This window comes from Eurosta solidaginis, chromosome 3 (assembly GCF_040869045.1).
Source record: "Eurosta solidaginis isolate ZX-2024a chromosome 3, ASM4086904v1, whole genome shotgun sequence".
NCBI classification, from domain to species: domain Eukaryota; kingdom Metazoa; phylum Arthropoda; class Insecta; order Diptera; family Tephritidae; genus Eurosta; species Eurosta solidaginis.
This window is the reverse complement of record NC_090321.1, coordinates 244,481,891-244,500,002: the sequence shown is the minus strand read 5'-3', so window position 1 is coordinate 244,500,002 and position 18,112 is coordinate 244,481,891. Positions and strand designations below refer to the sequence as shown.

At 38.6% G+C, this 18,112-nt stretch overlaps 1 protein-coding gene across 2 annotated transcripts in view; it reads left to right on the top strand.

The window, feature by feature from the left end:
* Nucleotides 1-18,112, top strand: part of Fs (Follistatin) — a 161,818-nt gene that overhangs the window by 69,519 nt on the left and 74,187 nt on the right. For both annotated transcript variants that reach the window (XM_067775773.1, XM_067775772.1), the window contains exons 2-5: nt 1,146-2,047; nt 4,297-4,479; nt 7,071-8,755; nt 10,535-10,670. In XM_067775773.1, coding sequence (XP_067631874.1) covers nt 1,237-2,047; nt 4,297-4,479; nt 7,071-8,755; nt 10,535-10,670 — 2,815 coding nt within the window. In that variant the 5' untranslated portion in view covers nt 1,146-1,236. The remainder of the gene's footprint in view (nt 1-1,145; nt 2,048-4,296; nt 4,480-7,070; nt 8,756-10,534; nt 10,671-18,112) is intronic.

Below are 18,112 nucleotides of genomic sequence, written 5' to 3'. Positions count from 1 at the left end.
CAGCGGAGTGGGGTCCGCCCTCTTTCTCTGCTTCCTTTGACGGGTTCTGAAAGTATTCACCGTTTTAGCCAGAGCGGCATCTTTCATTCGCTTAACATGACCTAGCCAGGGTAGCCGCTGTGTGTAAGTTCGTTGAACTATGTTGATGTCTAAAGCTCGTACAGCTCATCAGCAAAATAACGGCTACCACTTAAACCTTAAATACGTTACAGTGATATGTCAGCTTGTAGAGTGTGCTTAATAGAGGTTCAGCACAGTATGTCGCAGAAGCTACCTAATTCATAAGATTGTAACCATCGATATATATTGTAATGAATTTCGTGGAAATTCCTGATAATTATACACCTTTGCTAACGTTCGAATCGCTGAACAGTCGAATAAATAACTCCAATATACAGTATTGCAAAATAGTCTTTATTGGACTAATTGTGGAGTAGTATTTCACAATAAACTTCAGCGTGTTTAAATCCAACCGATTGTTAATTCCTCAGCTTGCTCTGCTGTCATACTCTCGGTTATCTCTTTCGCCAATTCTCCTAAGGTGTACACTTTTCACGAACATGGAACAGTTCGATCGCATACTTGGCTATTAGCTATATGCGTGTGTATGTGTGAGTAACAACTTCTGATCTTGGCTGATGACTAAATGTGTATATGTGAGATATCTCTTCACTTCGAGCTGCTGGTTATGTATGTGGATGTATGTATGTATTCTTCGTTGCCTTTTACGTAAGTGTGGCTGCTTGCTCTTTTTGTTGTTGTGATTATTTACTAACAGCATAGTGATGCCAACATTCGCCACAACATGTACATGAGAGACTTTACCGCTGTTAGTATAAGTGTGGCTAGCAACTGTCTGCTCTGCAACCGATTAGCTCGAGGAGGTAGTCATTAAACGATTTGCGTGACTACAGGGTAATGTTCGGGTGCACTCGAACTTGACCATCCTTACATGTCTTCAACACACTCATATTAGCTTCATTTGTATGTATTTATGTCTTTTGTAGCAAATAATAAAGAAATGTTAATAAATAATAAAGTATTGTTTTAAAAAAAACAACGTGCTTATTATTTACAATAACACAATAAAATCCATTAGGAAAATACTTATAAAAATTAAATTATCTTTTTTTTTTTTTTTTCAGTTAAAATAAAAGTAAAGCAAGTCGGAAAACCCCTTCAGTTTTCAAGAGAAGTCCATCAAAACCCCAGCGAATTACCAACTACCCAGTTAAAATGTACAAATGTGAACCAGTTTTGAAATATATAAAGCATACAACAAACACCACACATACATTAACATTTCTCAAATCAAATTATAAATATAAACGCAGATTTTTCAAAAACGTGCCCACAGTGCAGGCCATTGGAGAGAAACGCCAACAAGCGAAGCTTATTGCAATTGATGAGGCTGAGGGTGAACGCAAGCAAAAGCAGAATAGAAACCAAAACACCAAAAATAATTTAAAAACTTACGCAATTTATCAAATAATCGCAACTAATCACATAATATATGAAATTAAATCAATAATAAAATTATTTATATTATTAATTGGCAATATATTAACAGAATCAACTTGCTATCACAACAAATCGAGTCATTGCAGTAAAAAATTTTGTAACGGTGCTAATGTGGCGCTAGCCCAAAGCTTCAAAGTTCTTGAAAGCTTTGATGATGACACAAGCCATCAACGTCTAAATTATGATAAAGTGTTGAGCGTGCAATGGCAAAAAGCAATGGTCCATCAATGGGGGAGAGAACGTCAACGTCGAGTTGTTCAAATAGCCAACGTTGCGTTTAATCAGAACAAACTGTGCAACAACAATTGCTGTCACTGCAATGACAGCAATTGGCAAGATTTATCGCCGGTAGCGATGCAGCTGTCAACAAAAGCAACAACAATGTCAATACAACAAGAACATCAACAGCAACACACATTATCAGCAGCTGCATCATATACCAGCAATGGGCGAATTAATTTGCTCACAACATTGGTGGCAATATTATTTATGGCATTGGCATTTAATGCTCCACCTCTTGTTGATGGTGAGTAATCAATTGGTGTGTGAATTCTTTTAGTTCTTGTACATATATATAATTATGATTGTGTGCGTGCATGTGTGTAACTGCAATTGAAAAGGTTACATCTCAAGCAATGAACGACGTTGATGTCTCAACTGATTATCGTGTAGTGCTACATATGGGGTATTCCATCCCATTTCGACCAATTTTGAACCCGACCCCTTTAGAATTGGCTGAAAGTTTTTCTTCTTTTTCTAGCTTACGAAAGACGTTTTTCAGAATTTTTTTCAAATTTTTTAATCCAACTCAAAAAAAGTTATGAATTTAAAAAAAAACACCGTTTTTGTTTTCAAAATGCTATAATTTTTTCAAAAATTGACCGTTTGGGTCTTTTTTTTAATTTGTTTTTAAATGTACTTTTCGGAAAAAATACAAAAAAATTTTTTCAATTAAATAAAAAAATAATAATAATAATCGGCCGACTCCGGGATTAGTGGGGATGATTGCAGAATTGATTGAAGTTTTTTATGAGAAAAAAAAAAATTGCGAAATTCAAAAAATCTCGAAAAACTGAAAAATTACAAAAAAAAAACTTTAAAAATTTTTTTGTATTTTTTCCGAAAAGTACATTTAAAAACAAATTTAAATAAAAAAGATCCCAAACCGTCAATTTTTGAAAAAGTTATAGCATTTTGAAAACAAAAACGGTGTTTTTTTTTAAATTCATAACTTTTTTTGAGTTGGATTAAAAAATATGAAAAAATTCTGAAAAACGTCTTTCGTAAGCTAGAAAAAGAAGAAAACCTTTCAGCCAATTCTAAAGGGGTCGGGTTCAAAATTGGTCGAAATGGGATGGAATACCCCATATGTATCTGCATATTTTTATGATGCGACCGACGTAGTGTTTTGCCCCACCGAGGACTTCTTATTTAAGTCCCATGAAGGTTACTTTGAACTAGCCGGTCAATAAAGACCTCACAAAGACTGAATGTGTCCATAGTGTTACCAGAATTAGAGAAAAACACCAATTAGGCAGCAAGACTTATGTTAAGGAATGACGGTGTTAACTTGGAAAACACTAGAAGTTTTCTAGGATCTAGCTTAATTGCTACCTCGAGATCTGACAACTCTCCGCTCCGGAACCCAGTATAGATGTATGGTCCTTCCGGAGCGAAGTCACTCCATTGCTTCTTTGAATTCCAGGGGCCAAATCGTAACATACGATCGTTGATCGAATGCCGTTTTTGAAATAACAATAGCTTCGAAATGGTGTATAGGATTAATGAAATATGTGCATTAGGATCAACGGCTACTCACTAGATCCATAATATATTATTATTTTCTTTAAATAGTTGGAAGCCTAATTTTATCGCTTGAGTGAAAATAGTTTTCGATCTGTGATTGTATGTTACGATTCCATAGTAGGACACTTCTTCCTGAAGTACTTTTTGAGATTATTGCCTTGATCGTCGCCTCACTGTCAATATGTATATTGACGTGATTGCAGCTTAAGCACGCTTCCTTAAGAATTTTTCCTGTTTTCTTCACGACTACAAATTCTGCGTCAAATACACTACAGTGATCTGGCAGCAGACTCGATCTCTTCCGTTTATTTGGAACCGTCGGTATACAAGTGTTTAGTATGTTTTGCCATTTCCTTACAATTACCCCAAGATCTCGACGCTCGGGCGCGAGCTATAAGCTGCCTCGAGACGTTAAGCCTTGATGTTGTTGCCATGACTATATTTTTGGTCATTAGGTCTGCAGGTGGGAGGTGCAGAATGGCATGCAATACTGTTGTCTGGGTAGTTTTCAGGGCTCCCATTATACTGATCATGGACGTCTGCATAGCCTGCTTAGACTGACCTCTGGATCCGGGATGGGGATGCTTACAAGGACAACAAGAAGTTCTGTTGTGATAACAAGCATGTGATAGCTCTTCATCCTCCATGCAGCAAGAGAGGCTTTCCAATATTTTGAGACGTACTGCATGAACTCTCAATGGACAGTGGCCGTTTCAAACCCCGATCACCACAGTTCAACTTAGAGCTTTAATAGCTGCTTGGCTACGGCAGAACATTTTGTGCGATCAGGCAATTTAAACAACTAATGTTAATGAGTCCGAACTGTGGAGCCGAATGTACAGTAGTGGCAATGGATAGTAGGAGAAAATTCATCTGGTATCGAGATCCAACAACGTCACAGGCTGCAAAGTGGCACGCAGCCCTATATGAATACCTTTTTATTTGTATGTCATGTCTTCTTTCTTCCAGCTGGCGCCTGCTGGCGTTCTATCCAAAGCAATGGGAAATGCAGCGAGATTTATTTGCGTAACAGCACGAAAGCGGAGTGTTGCCGTTATCCTGAACTGTATTATACGGATAGAGACGTAACGGAAGTGGAATTTTTTTTCGCAACCACAGTTGGTGATGGCATGACTTGTTCACCCTGCGCATGTAAGTATAATACGTATATACCTTGTTAGAATATTAAAAAAAATGTGAAGCTAGGGTCCTTTAACGGCATGTCTTTCATCAAATTTAAGCTACGCAAACGTCATATACACGAAAGCCTAAGTGAGTTCAAAGGGTTGTGTGCGCAGCCCCTTCATCAGGTTTCCAGCACATTTTATAGATTCTACAACCCAATTGTTAACCTCACCTAAGATAGGCGATTGTATTAAACACGTATTGAGCAGGCAACTCTCTGGCAACTCCGATATCCACACAGATGTAGGGATAGAGATTTTAAAAGAATTGGTTCGGCTTTACAATTTGAAATATGTCTATGTCATGTGGAGACATTAAAAACTGGGTATGTAATAATTTAGTAGGATGAATTTAAGTTTAAACTGAAACAAAAGCTGGAAGGATCGAAATTGAACTAGAGGAAAAATGGTTCCTATGAGTAGTTTCCAGTCAGAGTACCCGTTATGAGTCTACAGCCCTCTCTTTTTAATGATTGGAGCCAATTTGTTAGTATATGGTTGTAAGACCTACACATAATCTTCGACACTTTACAGCCCCGTGCTTAGACCCACGCCTTTCTCGCTTGGTCGATCATGTGCAACTCTCGTCTTCTCTAATCACGCTAAATCTAATTGAAACGCCTAAGAAGCAAGCTTCAAGAGATGACCCGTTTTTAGTTCATCCGCTTTTTCATTCCCATGTGCCCAGGGAACCAATATAGGTGTATGCTTCTCCCTGTCCTGACTCTTTCCAGGGATTGCTTAAACTTTAACACACTTTTAGATGCTGTGCTATGCGAGCTTATTGCCTTAATTGCTGCTTGGCTGTCAATGTAAAAGTTGACACGGCTGCAGTTTAACATATTTTCTTTCAGTGTTTCTACTGATTTGGTTCCGGCTAATACTTCCGCCTGAAAAACGCTACAATGATCTGGCAGCTTGTATGATCTGCTTATTTCCGGATCAGAACAGTATACAGCAGACCCTGCTCCTTCCACTACTTTGAAACTATCGGTTTACGCATGTTACGGCTTTTCCGACATTTCTATTGTGGCTTTAGGAGCCCCTTTGAAGCGCAGGTAGGGAATTAAGTAGTCTGTTCGACCTGTAATTGATGCCGCTTTACTACTATCGCCGTATGGTGAAATCAAGTGATCCTGAAATTACCACAAATTTGCCCGAAATAGTTTGGAAACGATCCTTGAGATAATAGTGAAGTGTTGCTGGATTTATCCCGAAATGTTCACGAAATAGTCCCGAAATATACGAAACAATTCCATCCCCTTTCAAAATACAAATTGTCAGGATGTGTCATATTTAATGGAAATGAATCCCGTTTTTACTGCCCTTTGTTCCTTTTACCTCACTTTTAAGAATATATTCGTATTTTTTTCTTTTTGCATTCTTAACATAAATCCCCTTTTTATGCCAACTGTTCATGCATGGATTTTACATCAAGAAAAGATAAAAGTTTTGCATTATTTTACATGTGAATACAACATCAATTTAATACGAATTATGCATTTCAATAATGTAAAATTTAACAAAATTTTCTTATGATTATTTTTATGAAGTATGCGTGTATTCGGATTTTCACTTTCTCTGCTCTATCTGTATCACTCTCTCTTTCTTCATCTCTCTCTATTATATAAACCAATAACGCCCTCTCTAGTTTCGTAGAGTTTCGGAAATTTATTCGGCGCACTCAACCTTTTCGTATGAGCGCCGCGACTCAGATTCAGCCATGGCGGAACCATAGATAATTAATTGAGGATCGCACTGCGACCACTCGTTTATTGTGCCCCGGCGGAACCATACAAGGTGGCAGCATGGTGACATACCTACCTAAACATAAAAAAGTTCCATGTACTTTTTTTTTGTAAATTTTATGGATTAATGTCAAAATCGTACTGTTCCGGAAGTTGATGTATCAAATCATATTAAAAAAGTACAAATCAGCGGTCACCGTACTGCCACCTTATATAGTTCCGCCACAGCTTTACGTCTCTGATCTCATGCGTAAATTGTATGCTCAAAGTTTTTTCTCCATTCTACATGTATACACATTAGGGTGGGTCGATTTGTATGGAAGAAAGTTAACCGATATCGCGCCATCGATTTTTCGATAAGATTTGGGCTCAAGAAAAAAAGTTCCACTACGCATATCGAAAAAAATAATTCTCGAGCCTGCGAAATTTCAATTTTTAGGACTTTTTTCGACTTTGATTTTTAAGGTTTTTTTCATGACCTATTAAAAAAATTGTTATCGCCAACATGAAAATTTTACAATCAAATGAAAATTTTTTTAGTAGGTCATGAAAAAAAACCTTAAAAATCAAAATCGAAAAAAGTAAAAAAAAACAAATGAAATTTCGCAGGCTCTAAAATTCTTGTTTTGGGTGTGCGTAGTGGAACTTTTTTTCCTGAGCCCAAATCCTATCTAAAAATCGATGGCGCGATATCGGTTAATAATTCGACACAGTCTAATACACACATTCCTACAAAAAATATTACGTTTGTGTTCGAAGCTCTGCTGGCTTTGTGCACCACTGATATAAACCAATCCTTTTCCAATTTCAGTGAGCTGCAAAAGCATGCAATGCGGATGGAACAAGAAATGCGTCAAACGTAAGGACCGTCCAAAATGTGTTTGTGCACCCGAGTGTGGAGCAGCAAAACGCCGCAGACAACAAGCAGAACAGCAAAAGATTTTTCGTGGGCACGAACTACACAGCGAACAACTGCTCACGAATCGACACATTGTGCTGGGCGGTGGTACGACCAGTGGAGTTGAAGTGAGTGCGAAAATGGCAAGCGGCTCAACGCTACCCTTCCTCGGTGATGACAAGTCGCCACGTGACATACGTAGTTTAAGTAGTGAAATTACAAATATTAATTTAGGTGTTGAACACCAAACACAAAACCAAAACCAAAGAAAAATGATTACAATGCAAAGTCAAAGCCAAGAAAAGCATCAACTAAATAAACATTTAAACGAGATAAAGCAGAAGACGGGTAGACTATTCATAATGGCGAATGTGGAGCGCGAAAGCGAGAAACCCCACATACAACGAAGATTACAAATTTTTAGCAATGTAAGAACAAATAGGCGGCATCGTAAGAAATATAGAAATAGAGAAAATGATTATGAGCATAATTATGATGATGAAGGCGATGATAATGATGATGATGATGACGATGAAAAAGAAAACAAAGACGACGTCAGGATGCAGGCAGGTGCTGATGATCGTAACGAAGATGGTGATGTTGGTGATTGGTTTGACGATTTATCGACGAGCAACCAACGACGCAGTAGCCTTGATTCAACAAGAACAAAAACAATTACAGCAACGTCGTTAGGGATCCGAAAACGCTTAAATTCATCGTCTAGACATAAAACAAATAAAAGCTTAACACAAAACAACAACAACCAGCAGAAACGCAGTAGGCAACAGAAAGAAAATGAAATGGATTTTGGTAAACGTCTGCCACAGAACAGCAATAACAATTTTGCAATCATAAAACGTTTGCCAACGCCATCACAAGCCAGACGACACGAGAATATTCCAAATCACGATGAGTTGTTGCTTGGAGTAGTAGACATGGCAAACGGTGGCAATAACAACAACTATAACTTTGAAGGTGGCAGCAAACATAACGAACGGCATCGCCATCAACAGCATCAACGAAAACGCAAACATCATCAATTGCAAAAACAACAACAGCACCTGCTGGAGCTGGAACAACAACAACAAATTGATCTACAGCATCAAACTCCTCGTGTGCAACATACGAAACACAAAAATCTCAAGGATCACAATAACAACAAAAATAATAGCAACGTCACTAAAAACTTTCGCACGCGCACATCTTCAATATCTATGACAACATCCTCACAACCAACACATACAACAACAACAACAACAACTCTATTACCAATGACAATAGATTTGCAGACAACACAAAAAACAGCAACAGAAACGGCTACCACTCCCGTAAATTCCGTCATCATGTCGCCATCTTTCGATGATCGTTTATTAGATCACGGAAGTTATTTGGCAAAATCATCCTCGTCGTCGTCGTCATCTTCTACAGCGATCAACACACAAAAACACAGCGCATCGATGACGGAATCGTTTTTTGGTGAAGGTGTTTCTGCTGACGTTGGCAAGTCATCTCTTAATTCCGATGATTCGGCATTACTCGATGGCATTAATAACAAATTCAATGTTTATGGATTTCCGAATCGTCAATTCGAAGTTGCGGTGAGTTGAGTTTCTATTCATATATATTCAAAATATTTTTGAGGATTTATGTTGGGAACCTCAGAAAACTGTAATTAGTGAGTTGGATATAAATAATCTGTGAATATGAGAGGTCGGTATGCAGGGGTGTGTTTTTGTATTCACGATCGCCACCACTGCGTCGTGTTCCAAGTAGATCTCTATAATATGTTCGAATCGTAGACGGATGCCAATGGGTTTACTTACTTACTTAATTGGCACTTAACCGTTTAAACGGCTATGGCCGTCCAAAAATTCGCGCCAGTTGCTTCTTCGCTGTGCTATTTGGCGCCAATTGGTAAAACTAAGGAACTTAAATCGCCGAAGCATCATCTTTAATTCACATAACATGGCCTAGCTGGCGTAGCTTCTGTGTTATAATTCGCTGTACTATGTTGATGTCTGCATAAGGCTCGTACAGCTCATTTACATCTTCATTGGTACCCGCCGTCGCCAACGCTTAGAGGTTCGTGAATCTTTCGAAGAACTTTTCTCTCGAGCACTCCCAGAGCCGCCTCATCAGATGTTGTCATTATCCAGCCTACTTACTGCACCATAAAGAAGGACGGGTAGTGACTTGTGGAACATGATTTTCATTTGCCGAGATTGGACCTTACATTTGAATGGCCTATTTTGTCTAAAGTACCAATTCTTGGTAAGAGCGATTCTTCGCTGGATTTCAATGCTGATGTTGTTTCTAAATTATGGCTACCGACAGTGGTGTGGTTGTAAAGGAGCAAATGCGCTAATTTTTTGCTTGATGACAGCAGGTACTTCGTTTTGTCCTCGTTCAATTTTTCAAGTTTGGCGTACACAGGCCTATGATACCAATTATTTATAAGATGGGTGGTAAGCTAAGACAAATGCCTTTTATTTTTGGGGCAGCCTACTGCCCTCAAGTGGCCCAATGAATCCAGGCTAGGACTGTTTATGTGTCCACACCGCGTGGCTCCGCCGTTAGGCATGACTTCAGGGGGAGTTCCAGCGATTCTTCGCACCGTTGTTGCCACGTAACTATTATTCGAGGCCTGGTGCTTTTTTTTTCTTTGTATAAGTCACCTGATTGCAATGTCATTCAGAGGGCCGCGTCGTCGGACACCGTCCGATAAGTACTTGCTATTCGTATACCAGTAATTCGGTAAGGCGCTAGTAAATTCTTTTTGGTGAGTAATTTTAGGTCCATGCCACACTGGTGTTGGTTATAATATTTTCAAGCTGATAACGTCGCACAATAGCTGATGGGTAGCTTCGTCTGGGCCGCCGGTGTTGAGAATTATTCGCATTAGGGCTTCAGAAACCTTCTCCTAAATATTTCAGATGCCCTCTGCATTCGCACTATTCCAATGCTTACGCTGATAGCATCAGTAATCATTAATTTGAATAGGAGACAGTACCCCACTCAAGCACCCGCCCATTATGTTGGGAGCACAGTGCTGCACACTTGAGAAAAAAGTCCGGTTTAAGTATGATCACATAACTGGCCACTCTCCCGGAAGTACAGCTGTACCCCATTGGCAAATTTTTGCCATTGGTAGATACCTACACAGTTATAAACTGGACGTATTCGCACAATAGTGGTTCAGCCATTTACACAAGAGATAAAATGGCACAGTTAAAGACCAAGAGCAGCAAATGCTGAGTTTACCATTTTTTATCTGAAATTTCACTTTTTTGCGCTAATAGCCTTAATTATTAAATGTTAGTATGGCCTATTTTTATTTATATCACTTTGATAAAAGATTTTATTTATTTTTCCTGTAGGTAGAAAACTTCCATGGACCTCATCCTGTTTGCGGTACAGACGGTCGTACTTACAACACAGAATGTCAATTGAAGAAACGTGCTTGTCGCACTAACAACCCGTCATTGGCTGTTGCATATCGTGGACATTGCCGAAGTAAGTTTGAAAAACGACTTAAATTTTACTAACTATTATTATACCGTAATGCATTGAGACCTTCAATAAGATCTGCTGTTCTCCGCTTACTAGTATGATGCTATCATGTATGACTCAATATCGCAAGTCGATTATGCCTCACACTCGCAAGAAGAACAAATTTGTTCTTGTGTAAAGTGTTTCCCTATTCATTTCCAGTTAAAATTTATTGTTCTTGCTGGAATTTGTACTAAGCCTGAAAAACTTAATAATTTGCAGGAAAACATGTTTTAACATATAAGCCGTCACATTCAAGACTTACGTAATATGTGCCATCGAATATATTAGCATTAGCATAAAATCCAACTGCCAAGATGCACGAATTGCATAGCGAATTATTGGCCATGCACCTGGCATCCCACGCTGAAGGAAATACTTTTGAAAGCCAAAAAGTTCATAAATAAAGCATTGCATGCATAAATAAAATTGCATCAATTTAGATACATACCCATGTATTTATTTATATCGGAGTGATGTTGCGAACTACAATTTTATACAAACACTAGCAGACCCGGCAGACGTTGTTCTGCCTAGATTTGGCCTATCTGCTTACATTTTAATAAGCTTTTTCCGCCTAACTCTGCCCTACCCCTCTACACTTTTTCCTAATCTTTTTACTCACTCCTCCCTCCGTCTTTTTCGCTTCATCTCCATCTTCGTCTCATTCTATCTCTTTCTCAGTCTCCTTCTCTCTTTTCTCTTCTCTCAAGTTTTTCTCCTTCTTCTTCATCTCTTACTGCCAGTCCCAGAGGGTGGTATGTATTTTGTTCCAGTCCCATTCCGAGTCTCAGTCCCAGTCCCACTCCGAGTCTCAATCTCAGTCCCAGTCCTAGTCCTAATCCAAGTCCCAGTCCGTCTCTGGTATACTTCCCGGAAAAAATCATCGTAAATACTAATATAGGCAAACTTATACACGAAATTTCCGGCAAATCGAATAGGACGTATGTATGTGGGTATTATTAATTCTTGTCTTTATTTCGGCTTCGCATGCATATTTATCAGTTTTGCCAGGTTGATGCGCCTAAATCGAATATCACAATGAACTTTAGAGCTCTCAGCTTTCATTTGATATCCATAATATAAAAACACATTCTAGGTGTATTCGGGTCCATGTTTTGGTCTATATCTCGAGACCGTAGTCATCCAGCGGTGTAAAACTTACTCTGTACTAAATCACTCATCAACAGCTTCAATTTTATACCCAAAATGTAAAAACATTGTCTAGGTGTTCACGGGCCCACGTTAGGCCTATATCTCCAGACCCTGGAGATACCCAGGGGTATGAAAATTATCCTCTACTAAATCACTCATCAACAGCTTTCATTTGTTATCCATATTGTATAAACACATTCTAAGGGTACCCGGGTCCACTTTTGGGCTATATCTCGAGACCCTAGCCTCCCAGTTGTATGAAAATTATCCTGTACTATAGCACTCATCAACAGCTTTCACTTGATATCCATATTGTATAATCACATTCCAGGGGTACCCGGGTCCACGTTTTGATCTCAAGACCCTAGGCGCGTAGCGAAAAAAAGTAGACGTTGGCCTATTCTCAGACCTACCCAATATGCTCACAAAATTTCATGAGAATCGGTTCAGCCGTTTCGGAGTAGTTAAGCCTCTAAAACCGTGACAGAAGAATTTTATATATTAGATGATTTTGCTAGTTTGATCGCAGTAACACGACTGTGGTTTCTTGCTCTTGTTTTTTCAGAGTTGGGATAAAAAATGCTTTATCTACCATACTTGCCCCTATTGCAGCAACCGTGCACCCGTGGTTAGGATAGGTTAGGAACTTCCTACCTACCCACTAGAAGAAATTCTTAGCCAATGCGAATGCCATCACCCTCCCGAGCTCTGCCATACTGCCGAAAAACTGTTCGCCCAGAAATCTGAGTCGTCTAGTTTGCAGTCCTGGATACCGGCAGTGAAAATGATGAATCAACTCCTATCCCTCCTCATACTGAGATAACCCAGCGATGGTAATACCTAGCTGGGCGTATTGCTTATGCTCGTTTTGGAACAATCCTGGCTTTCTCATCATCACCTTCAATATCGCTATGCCCAGGGATCCATCAAAGGGACATATTGAGATGCCTTATGAAGATGGTTACATCGGTGTCTGAGACCGTACTGCCCTGGTCAATCGGTACGACTGATTTACCTGCATGTACTTTGAGGGCAATACAGTTCAATTTCTCGTTTCCCTTTTCGAGTCGTCTGTGTAGATTGGAATGCTTCTACCACTGTCTAGGCCTTTTTCCTATTCCTTCTCTCGGTTTCTCGGTTCTGCCTTCATCACGAGAATTTGCAGAAGGTGTATTCGGTATCGTCTTCATCTCAACCTTTCATATTCTGTGCGGGTATTTTCCGTAGAGTATTTGAGCATTTGAACAACGCATGCCCCACCACAGTTTTTTGTGCTCTATGCTTTAGCATCTGTGATTAGTTTCCATTTTTCTTATCACAGCCTAAACGTTTGTTCCCTGCTCTTTTGGCTAACGACTTTCATGTTTCGACTTTTTTGCTTCCCATAGCCTTATTATTTCCAGCGACGTGGACTGCTTGGGTGATTACTTATACGGCTGGTCCTGATACATACTGCGATAAGCGGAGGCCACTCTCCGACCTTTTATTTCTTGTACAGATGCTTGAAATTTACAGCTGTTCGTTTTCTGAAGTGTGCTTGTCGATAGTGCGGAGCCGGAGGAACGTGGATAGGGTAATGTCCATCAGCAGCTTCCTTTTGCTTTCTGTTGGTCCTCCGCTGTTTGCAATCAGCCAGCGCAATAACAATGTCTGCTTACGTGTCTTCTCAGTCGAATGTTGAACTTGCGCCCAGCATGTTAGTGGGGAGTCTAGCCTTACACCTAAGGACATAACTACCTTCTTTGATGTTATATTTCCTGAGAAGGTTTCAAAGCCAATTTTTTGCGATATTTACTTTTTTAAGGAGTATCAACTCTTTTTTTCTGCTGCCATTTGGAGTCCACGCAAGTCAAGCCATTCCTTGGTACATGTAATGATCTGATAGTGCCTTCTCTGTGCTTCTTCTGTCTTTCTGACTGTAATTGCTATGGCAATGTCGTCTGCGTATCCGATTAAGAATAAAGTTCATCATAGCAAGCGTTCCATAAATCCGAACAAGAACTGCCACCTGTGCTGCCCCGCATATGACTTTCATTGTTGGCAGGTCCTCTGAAATTTGGTTGATATAGATGCGGCCGGTAAGCTGACAGTGTTCCGTAGATAAAGAGCTATATTTAAAGTATTTATTTCGACCTACCCTTATAGGAAGATAGTAACAACTTAGCATTTCAACAAGAACTCCTCTCAGACTTTCTGTTAAAAGATTGCATAAATTAAGTTAAATTCATATCTGTACTGACAAAAAAATTATTTTTTCAGTTCAATGTAAAGTACACTTTAGGTGCCCCACTGGGTACTTACGTTCAGGCATACAGGGTGCTCGAGTACCTTTTTGAATACATTTCACGCCATAAATATAAAAAATAACACCAATTTCTCGATTACATATCTATTTGCATCAAGATGATTGTTATGAGATATAGGCGATGAGTACTGTGTGCCTTTATCATACCAAGTTGTCTAATAGTTTTTTGTTAAAAAGGGTACACAGCATATACTAATCTGATGCTTTTTGCTGCCCTTTGTTTTCGATCACTCTAGACTTAAGCTTTCCAGCACATTCGATAGATACTCGTTCCTACCAAAATCGGTGTGGTGGTAGCGCGATCGGTTGACATATCGAAGTAACTGGGTTTAAGTCCCTTGAAAAGCAACATCAAAAAAGCCATGAAAAGCGTTTTAGCGAAAATTCATCTGAGTTGAAGTTCGGAGTCCGCATGAAACGTATAGTTCCCGTCTAGTATAACGATGCAAATTCGAAGAGAAACTCAGTCTAATTTTTCTTGTAGCGATATACCCCCTATTTATTTTATTTTTATCTAGTATTCATCTTATTTTTTCTTACGCCTCTATGTCGTTCAAATATTACACAACATTTCTAGATATTAGGCTTATAACAAGAAATATTTCTAGTAAAAATGGCCTATATCAAATTTCACCATTCTCGGAGTATCACTTAATCAATAAATAATCACGTTTTTTGTGTTTTCCAAAATGTTATATAAATAAAAGGATGTGTGGGCTATCATCCGATTTTGTCCATTTTAAATAGCGATGGGAGGTGATCAAGGAATCCACTTACCAAATTTCAGTAAGATATCTCAATATTTACTCAAGTTATCGTGATAGCAGACAAACGAACGGACGGACATGGCTAAATCAGTTACTTTTTTCATCCTGACCATTTTGATATATGGAAGTCTATATTTATCTCGATTCGTTTATGCCGTTATGATCAATCGTTATTTTACCAAAGTCCATAATATTGAAACATATCGGAAACTTCAAGTTTTAGGTATGTTTCCTTAAAATGCAGATGTGTAAATAAATATGTAAAATAAACAGCAGCGTAAATCCAACCTTGGTTACATCCGAACTTAGACTCCCTTACTTTTTTGGGAATAGTTTGTGATTAAAATATACCTCAATAAGATTAGAAAAGTAATTTATCTGAAATGAACTGTGCAATTGAAACTCACGCTGAGTATATAATATTCGGTTACACCCGAACTAAGTCACCCTTACTTATTTTTTTATTTTGTAGGTAATTTCATACATACGCGCACAAAGAAATTACGGTTATTCTCATTTGGTTGTATTCTTACTATAACTTACACCAACTTACTACTACTTGTGTTATTTAGCTTCCATTCCGTAACAATTATAGTCACCGATATCCATCCTAGTCGATGCAAACGATTTTTGACACGAAACGATAACGAACAACATTTTTTTGTCTTAATTAAAAACTTTCTAATCTTGCCACAATTAAGGCATGCGGTCAACCGTCTTTAACTGGAAGACGTCGTACACTTCAGCGGGTTAAGATCGTATCGTAAGATGCGACTAAATTCTAAGATCGAGAAGGTTTGACGTGGTAATACAAACTGTTCCCGAGATGGTCGGGTTAGTACCTTAATTGTGCCGGATCATTATCTAACAAAGAACCATCATCATCTATAATGCTTCCCCAAAAACCTACGGGGAATATGTTTATCGCTACAAGAAGAAGAAGAAGTCCTACAGCTCGTTTTATGCAATTTGCCTGTGTAAAATTAGTTTAAGTCTTAATCATTAGTTCTACTTTGAAGAGAAAAGTGAAACTATGTCTTTGATTAAAAATAAAAAAATAAATGTAAGGCGCGATAACCTCCGAAGAGATCTAAGGCCGAGCTTCTCTTCCAATTTGCGTCGTGCTCCTCTTGATTTTCCCTACAAATTGGCCGGACGGGACCTACATGTTTTATGCCGACTCCGAACGGCATCTGCAAGGCAGATGAGTTTTCACTGAGAGCTTTTCATGGCAGAAATACACCCGGAGCGCTTGCCAAACACTGCCGAGGGGCGACCCCGCTTAGAAAAATTTTCTTATAATTGAAAAACGTTATTTCTAAAATTTTGATGTTGCTTTGCCCGGGAGTTGAACCCAGGGCATACGGTGTGATAGGCGGAGCACGCTACCATCACACCACGGTGGCCGCCGATCTTTGATTAGAGGTGGTTATTTTATGCACCATACATAAAATTTCTGAAATTTATTAAGCAATAAAGAAACATGACCCAATGGTCCAATCATTAACTTTTAATCAGTCAGTGCACTAACCTAACGTTCCTCCCAAAATTGCTTACCTTCTCATGAGACACCCTGTATTAAAAAATATTTGTGTGGCTAAAAAGGTATACACAGAAATACCTGTAATGCGTTCTAATGAGTAATAAAAATCATCCAAAAGTGTGGAATTTTACAACAAAAACTTTCCTGCTGTTGTTGTGGTGCAGTCCGAAAACTTTCCAAGTATCAACAATAATAATAACAATAACAACTTATGGCTTCGCGAAGACAACAACGCCCCTACAATGTTGCTACAAAAAACGAAAATTGCCACAACTAATGCCACTGATTATTGGCACGAGTCATATGTCAACAACAATAATTATATCTACGACTACAACTATTTAAGAGCAGTGTACGCACCATCTTCAGCTTACCGTTTGACCAATTGCTTGGCACAATCGACAACAAGTATTGGTCTAAAAGCCTCGCCACATAAGTAGTTTTTCATATAGATGCGTTTAATTCAATCGTATGCATTATGAGTAGATTGGACGTATTTTTATGGAGAACGGCAGATTGAGCGACACTGGCATCATCTGAAATGAAAAAGTACCAAACGTCCAACCTTTGTTGCAAACAAAGCATAATATAAAAGTTTGACATTAGCTTTGGCTAAAGGTGCTCCCACAATTTGCAAGTGAAATTGTTTTTCCCACTCGTTGGTAACTTTTCTCACATCTTTCACAGTTGAAAGCTGCGATATAACAAATTAATAGGACACAAGTATATTTCTTGTACAGTGAGATTGTTTATAACAGTGATTTGCAAAATTTTGCATGGGAATGTGCAAGGCGAAATAAACTTCAATTTCCAAGTCTGAAGTTCCTTCATATTAACATCTTCGTGATTGTGGCGATGATATTGCATGCATAAGATTGCGTTGAACGCATGTATTTGAAAAACTTTCATTGTGTCTCGGCCATAAAGGTGTTTGTAGCAATTAACAACAAGAAAATTTACAACAACACATCTCTAGTACAAGTGTAAGGTGGTTTGTCAACTAGGCAGCAATGTACGTAACGTTGGTCGACTGTCTGCGATGCGTACAATAATTTAATGAAAAATTATTATTTGCAATTTTGTTGGTGTCACAGAAGGCGCCAAGGCGTTGCTGCAACATTGCTGTGTTCAATGATAAATTCGACACTTTATTAGTTGCATACGAATGATTCGCTGGTTTTACCAGTGTTGTTATTTCTATAGTAATTTTCCATCTAACACTTGTATTTTATCTGTTATTGTTACTGTTATATGCCATAACAAAAAGTAACAAGTAAGGGTGTCTAAGTTCGGGTGTTCCCGAACTCTATATACTCAGCGTGAGTTTCAATTGTATAGTGCATTTCAGATAAATTACTTTTCTAATTCTACTGAGGCATATTTTAAACAAAAACTATTCCCAAAAAGTAAGGAAGTCAAAGTTCGGGTGAAACAGAATTTCGATTTATGCTGCTGTTTATTCTACATATTTATTTACTCATCCACATTTAATGGCAACATACCTGAAGCTTGGGATATCTTTCAATATTATGAACTTTGGTAACATATGTAACAACATAACGGTTGATCGTAACGGCATAAACGAATTGAGATGAATATAGATTTCCATATATCAAAATAAATGAAAGGCGCGATA